Here is a 7,430-nt window from a genome sequence, read left to right on the forward strand (position 1 = left end):
TCCTCCTGGCTGCTACTTTTTGGCTAGTATGTTTTTCTGAGCAGAACAGTCTATACTGAGGTGTGGAACAGCATCAGTCACGGCTTGCAGAGCCAGGGAAGTGAGGACTGTCTCAAACATTACTGAGGTGACAATGAAAACCACTAGCCAGTATACAGTCAAGAGAAAAACAGGTTATAGGTGGTCAGGGAAGCTATAACTAGGCATGCCTAAAAGGGATGATGGGTTGAGTGTCTCTGGGAAGTGAACATTAAGGCCAGCAAGCCTCAGAGTGCAGCAGAGTTTGAAGATATTTCCATGCTCCCTCTCAAGGGGGATGGATTAGAAATGATAACAGAGAAATTTTGTGAAATTATTCTTTTCTACTCACTGTATTTGTGCATTTCCCATTGTGTTTATTACAATGATTTCTGCCTACTTCATCCCAACCAAGTCAGTCAGATTCTTGATGTACAGAGTGTATGTCACTTTTTTTGACTGGGGCATTACCATCATGCACATGCATCCATTGACCTCCCCATTTGCAGCAGATAGGGAAAACCCTGAGCATCATGGAAGCTGTTCCTGGGAATGCTGGCATCATGCTGCTGTGCTTGGCCAGCTGTGAGCTAGTGGCTACAAGCCCAGCTCTAGTCCTGTCTGCCCCACACGTGGAGACAGCACAGTTAAAACTGGCATGGACACTGCTGCTGTCAGGATGTCCTTGTGAACTGGTGCAGGGGATAAATGATGCCATGCAGTGGAGACAGGTGATGCTGCAATGGAAATGGAGACTGGAACACCAGTAAGCCATCATTGGTTTATTCTCACAAGGAAGATCCTACCATCCCCTTTGATCTGAGACTGATGGCTCAAAAGACGTGAGCATCAGAGTCCTGATGAAGTTTCTGAGATGCCTACTGATATCCCTTGATGCTTGTCCATTGTCAGCCTGGCAAAGCCAGAGTCCTTGTGATCTGTGTAGCCATAACCATAGTGAGATAGTCACTGGTTAAAAATATGGAGCCACCATCAGGCCTGCAGATGTGCTGGATGATTTCCATGTTACTCATGTGTGTTGCTTAGCAGTTGGACTGTAACCTCCAAGACTGTCTTTATGCCTCTGTCCTCCCCAGCATGGCAGGGCCTTGGTTGAAGGGCTCCACAAAAAAAAAGCAGTAGCCTCCCCCTTGAAAACACAGGTGATGCTGAAGCCTTCTGTGAAGGTGTGGTGCCACCTCACAACAGAGGACCTTGACAGTATCCCTTCTCAACCAAAAGTCACATTCCTGCCAGTTTGAACACCACCTCACCCACCTGAAACCTTTGTTCAGCCATGGGCAAAGCAGTCACCGTGGCAAGGATTTGTAGCGGGACGCTGTTTGGCATCTGTGTCTTCAGTGAAGCTGAGGTGCCAGAGGACAGGCATCACTTCTTGCAGAGTCACTTCTCCTTGGTCCTGCCAGTGTCAACCTGAGCCCCATGCTCCTTCCCTAATGTGCCTTGCAAAGCATGGTGTCCAAATTCAGAGTGGGATGGTACTTAGGGCAGCACAAGGAGAAAAAGGTTTATGTCTGAGATTTTTATACAGGTGATGACATGACAACTGATGTGTGTTACCTGAGTGACAGATGAAGCCTAGTGTGATACCTTCTAAAGGGGCCTGCTGACAAGGATTCAAAGCTTAGGAAACTTTATTGTGGGGCAATTTTGAACCACTTCTGTAGTGGAGACAGGCAGCAGTGTGCTATGTCTAACCTGAAAATATTTCCCTGAACCAGCTATACTGGAACTGTGCAGAGCTTCTGCGCAAACTGTTCTGATCTACTGATCTCCTGCTACTCCTAGTTATGAGTTAATGCAGACATAGCCTACTACTGAGAGAATCTGGTTTCTGGGAAACCCTGGGCTTTATTTCTGGTTACATAAAGTTCACGTTAAAAAACAATCATTATTTTTATCATTGCTGTTCTCTCCCCCCAGTGCCTACAACGTTCCTAGTTTTCGTGCTGGTGCTCAGCTGCTCAGCTCATTGAGTGGTTATGCCTATACCAAGCGAGCCTGGAAAAAGGAAGTTGTTGAGTTGTATATGGATCCAGCTTTTTTCCAGATGGACACATCATGCACTCAGTAAGACGTGAGATTGTAGCACTCCAAGATTCTGTTCTGAATTTGCAAAGAAAGGCTTTAAAGGAGAATGGCTAATATGGGAAAGAAAATTCTGTTCAGTACTTTCTTACAGGAAGTAATAATGCTAAAAATGGGTCTCAACAAGTAATTCTACTACATGCTTTATAAGGAGTGAGGTTTTCATTATACTGCAGAAGGATAAACTTGTCTCATGCTGACACTCGCCTTAGTGATTAGGGAACTGCATACAGTAGAGCTGGAGGACCTAGAATGCAGATAAACCAGAGAAGAGCCTGCATATTAAATACCGTTTGGAAACTGTTTCTTTGTCTAAAATGTTTGACCAAAATCTTCTCTGAGGTGAATCCATACTAAAGCTTTCTTTGACTATCTAATTCTTTCTATACCTTATTCAGTTGGAGATCCATTATCGATCATCTTCTAACACATGAGAAAACAATGTTTAAAGATTTGATGAGTAAGTATCAACTACTGATAACTTATTTCTACATTAATTTGAAATGTAATTACATTTGAGCTCATTGGTACATTTTTCATATACTAATGTACTGTATAAAATACAGACAATGCATCTACATAATTGAGTATGTCACCAACTTTATTCACAGCTAGAAGCTGTGCCAAGTTAATTCTGTATTTTAGTCATGGCTAAAACAACCCGTAAGTATTTTTGTTCTAGAAATGTTGATGTTGGAGTCCTGCATTCAAATTTTGCCATCATTTTAAGTTACTGAATTGTGACCTTTTGCAGCTGTTCCCTGTTAGCAAGCAAGGAGACTTTGGCTAGCTTTGCAGGTGTCTGTATGCTGGCATCGAGCTGTAGGAATGTGGTGCACTGGTACAGCAAACCTTTGAGCAATGTGCTTTGATCTCTAATGCAGGCTTGGGGAGAGTGTAGAAGAAAGTGGAGGAAGTTGTGGAATACAGCCTCTTAAATTTGTGTGGAGCTTCAAAATTAAAAAGCAGCTTTACTGTCTTTTTCAGATCTTTTAAAATAATGTTTGAAGGGTTACAATGTGAGGCTCATTCATAATACACTTCTTTTAACTATATAATTTTAAAACTTTTTTTCTCACTACGTCTTAAAGCTTTGAGATCACTCAACCAGGGATTTAGGAGGCTGAGAGGAGGGGGAAATTGTTACACACCAGGGCAGAGACAAGGGTTTAAAATACTGGACAGGCTCATGGCTCATTGCAGCTGCAGAGCTTACTTCATACGATTTTCCTGCTAGCGTGAGCAGGTCTGGATCAACATTAATTTATTATTCCAATTAGTAGACCTAAAGAGAGTTTTTATTTTTTAAAGATTTCAGGACATAGGCATTATTTCCAGCCTGAAATATAAGAAGTCCTTACATGGTAAATGGTTCTTCTCTCTGTTACAGATATGCAGAGCAGTGCCTTAAAACTGTACCCGAGTTCTGAGCAGAAAGCGATGTTGCTGAAGCGGCAAGCGTTCGCCGTCTTCAGCGGAGAGATCGACCAGTATCATCTCTATCTTCCCTTAATACAAGGCAAGATCTGTCATTTCACTTGATTTTTTTTTCAGCTGTAACACATATATAAGTTGTGTAAGAAAGGAATGTCACCTGTTTTCCCACACAGTTCCATTTTTAAGAAGTTTTTAACAAACCGTGTTACGCTGTGAATCTCTGAATTCTAATAAATAATGAATCTCATTAAGAGGGAGACAGGAATCTGGGTTCCAAAGCCTTTGGTCTGGAAATATAACTGGAAACATGATTATTTTATGTCAGTCTTCCAGCCACTCATGGGCTGTTGTTGTTCCACTTAAATGTTGTTTTGACGAATTTTTGTCCAATATAAAGCTACCATGTCTTCAGATTTCTCCCGAGTTACAATCTTGTTAACAGAGTGCAAAGGACTCAACCTAAACTGGTGATAAAGCATAAGCATTTTTTTGCCATATTCTACTTATTTATTGCCCCAAACAACACGTGTTCAAGAAAATACTACTCTTCTTGTTTGGTTTGGTTTTTGAGTCTTTAAATGTGTATTTCAGAACGACTGACTGAGAACCTCCGTGTTGGGCAGACTTCCGTAGTTGCTGCTCAGATGTTTCTCTTCTTCAGAGTTCTGTTGTTAAGGATTTCTCCTCAGCATCTAACCTCGTTGTGGCCAATTATGGTAACTGAATTGGTAAGGAATAAGTAGTAATTTGAGACTACTGTGTGTTTTTTCCCCTTTCACCTTTTCCTTCCTCCCAAATACACGCCCTGTTTGAAAATGGAAATGTTTTCATAGTTTTACATTCCCCAGATAATTCGGGAAAAGAATTAACATTGTCATTGGGAAATATATTTGTGATTAATTTTGTTGTTGCTGATAATGTAATTTTTTTTGCATGATTAGTTAATTTGTTGCAAGTCATAAGAGTAAACTAAGAGTCTGTGATCCCTATACTACATGAAGCACATCTTTTTTATGATCCAGTTGTATGAACATTTCAGCATCCTCATAAATAATTTATTTCTTTAAAGATTCAGACATTTCTTCAACTGCAAGAAGATTTAACTGAGGAAGATGAGTTGTCAAAGTAAGAACTACCATTTATGTGATAAAGAAGTTGTGGAGGCTGTAACGATTGTGCTTGTTCTGTGTCTTTGATTTTATTTAATTAATTTTCTGGGATAAGAGAGGAGAGAACAGGAGTTTTTTGTTATTCCACTTGTGTATTTCAGATACTGATAAAACATAGTTTAATATTTTTCTTCAGCAGCAAAAATAGTGGTATGTTCAAAAAACATAAGTACCACTTATTTGCATACAAAAAATAGACGAGCTGCTAGGTCAGCATGTGAACATTTTAACATATTGCCATTCTTGCTGAATCTTTTAGATTACCTTCTCTTCTAACAGCCTTTATGTTAATCACAGTTCTTATACAGAATAAATATTGTTTTTGTTGTGCACAGAGTACAAGTGCTATTTGTGTAATAGTGCATGTTTCTTTTTTGCTGAATGAAAAACATTTAGTGGATTTACATTTTAATGGTACATTTCTTAATTGTAACTAATGCAGGAGTAACAGCAAAATAAGTAAGCAGAAAGGCTCAGGTGATGGCAGTGGATCCGACATACAGCAGAATGAGCTGTCCTTATACTTATCAGCTTGTAAGTTTTTGGATACAGCACTTTCATTTCCACCTGACAGGATGCAGTTGTTTCAAATGTAAGTCCTCCACCAGTCTTATCCTTTAAAGTAATTCCAGATCTATTTTCTTCTAGACTTAATTTTGCCATCAGTTCTTTTTACAAGGGCAGATGTTGAGACTCAGACAACTGTAATTCAGGCTATTTGGCAAAACAATTTGGTCTTGTCAGTGCAGGAGGATTTCACCATGCTTATTAGGAGGTTCTCTAAGTTGGAAAATTAGGGAGAAGAGAAAGATGGAGACTGTTGTTTGTTTTCCCTTTGCACACACTTGGGATTTTTTTTTTTGATACAGTTGCATTTAAATACTAACATGAAAGTAACACGCTTGTTCATTAAGTTTGGTTCTGCTAGTAGCATAAAATTATAGTTATGACAGCTCTGTCAGTCTACTTATCAAGTAATCCATTGGTTTCAGGTACAAATGGGCATTTGTCCCAGAAGTGGACACAGAGTCATCTACTGTGACCTCTTATCTGGTAGAAAATTATCAGGAATGCAGACCACATATTGTAAGAATCATGGATCTGCTGAAGATGAAATATGGGGTAAAGAAACAACCCTTCACTTGCATCTTTTTCTTTTCTTTTTTTTTATATCCATTTTTATCCATTAACTTATTTGTTTAAACAAGTGTCAAGGTTTTTAAGTTATGCAAGAGGTTTTTAGATATTCTAATAAAATTAATGAGGCTTATAAATGTTATCTGCCTTCTTTCATGTATATATCTTGAAGATGTCAAATTGCTTTTGAATGTGAAGGAACAATACGCTGTTTTCTCTGTTGTTCCCTTAAATCTTCCCACAACCACCCAGTGAACACAATTTCTTTCAGACAGAACTGGTATTTATAAAATAAAGCATGCTGTACTTTGTCAAGAAAGTTTACCATAGTAGCATTTAAAATTGCCATTAAGGTTTCATACTAATTCTTGCAGAAAAGGAAATCGGGACATTATTACTTCTCAGAGATGTCTCTGTTATTATGTTGTTGTGTGATATCTGATTCTGAGGGCTACACCAAATTTGCAGTTTTCTGAACTTGTAAGACTCTTGTTTAATGGAACCTTGTATCCAAATATAGAAGTAATTCGGTTTACCATGAGTATAGTGCTTTTATTGTGATACAGTGGTAGGCTGTGGATCTCTTAGCATGGAAAAAAGTAGAGGGTTCAGACAAGCCCTAACAACATTGTGTCCTAATGCAAAACCTTCAGTAAATCATCTGGGTTTGTTTGGTGACAGGAGACAAACAACACGGAGGGAGTTTCCCAGAGGCACAGGTTTCCCATGCTGCACTTGCGCTCCATCTCTGGCATCACGCAGCTGGTGCCTTTCTTCAGGACCCTGTGCTGTGCCTTCACAACCAACGGGAGCGAGCCCCGGCACCCACACGCCCCCACATCTTTCTCCCCGGACTCTGCTGGTGGCAACGGCACCAGGATCTTGCAGCAGCTTGAAGAGAGTGTTGAATGTGACTTCCTTGAAAACATGGAAGGTTAAGCCACACGTCGGACGCTTGGCTCATGGTGAATAAAAAGCAAAGAAAAGGGAAAACTTTACTGCAGTTCTCTTCCTTCTTCCCCAGTTGTGAAACTACATTTTGGGTTTTCTTGCTGCTGTTGTGCTCTCCAATAATCTAGGCTTCTGAGTTGGTGTCAAAAAGCAGGATTCTTCAGTTCATGGGCAGCAGGAAAAGGGACAGTTTAGTGGTAGTTTGTCTTGGCTACTGTATTCTTTTACTTGTTTTCAACATGGAGGATTAAAGAGATTTTGTAAATAAAGGACGAATATTTTTGACTTGGTGAAAGTAGCAATTGTAATATTTATCCAGTAACTTCTCAAGTAAGTATTTTAAACTGCTTTTGGAACTGTGTTCTGAAAGTAAATTTAAATAAAAAGCTAATATTGCATGTCAGTGTACAATCATTTTGCAGGTAAGCCATCTCCTGGGGGTAAAGCCCACTTCTGCTTCTCCTTTCTTTAATTTATCCTAAAACTTACCAACTTTAAACAAATCAATTCATAAATTTCAAACGGATGTATTTTTTAAGTCTTAGCATTGTGCAAATAACTGCAGACTTACCATGTTTGTAATTTCAACTCTGTAATATAATAGATTCT

At 39.4% G+C, this 7,430-nt stretch overlaps 1 protein-coding gene across 1 annotated transcript in view; it reads left to right on the top strand.

Annotated features, from left to right (window-relative positions):
• DOPEY2 (dopey family member 2) overlaps positions 1-6,809 on the top strand; it is a 44,527-nt gene extending 37,718 nt beyond the window's left edge. The window contains exons 29-36 of the mRNA XM_008944439.1: positions 1,963-2,109; positions 2,526-2,587; positions 3,518-3,646; positions 4,156-4,292; positions 4,634-4,689; positions 5,176-5,325; positions 5,726-5,855; positions 6,552-6,809. Coding sequence (XP_008942687.1) covers positions 1,963-2,109; positions 2,526-2,587; positions 3,518-3,646; positions 4,156-4,292; positions 4,634-4,689; positions 5,176-5,325; positions 5,726-5,855; positions 6,552-6,809 — 1,069 coding nt within the window. The remainder of the gene's footprint in view (positions 1-1,962; positions 2,110-2,525; positions 2,588-3,517; positions 3,647-4,155; positions 4,293-4,633; positions 4,690-5,175; positions 5,326-5,725; positions 5,856-6,551) is intronic.
• Positions 6,810-7,430: the final 621 nt, after the last annotated feature.

This window comes from Merops nubicus, unplaced genomic scaffold, assembly GCF_000691845.1.
Source record: "Merops nubicus isolate BGI_N331 unplaced genomic scaffold, ASM69184v1 scaffold22027, whole genome shotgun sequence".
Lineage (NCBI taxonomy): Eukaryota > Metazoa > Chordata > Aves > Coraciiformes > Meropidae > Merops > Merops nubicus.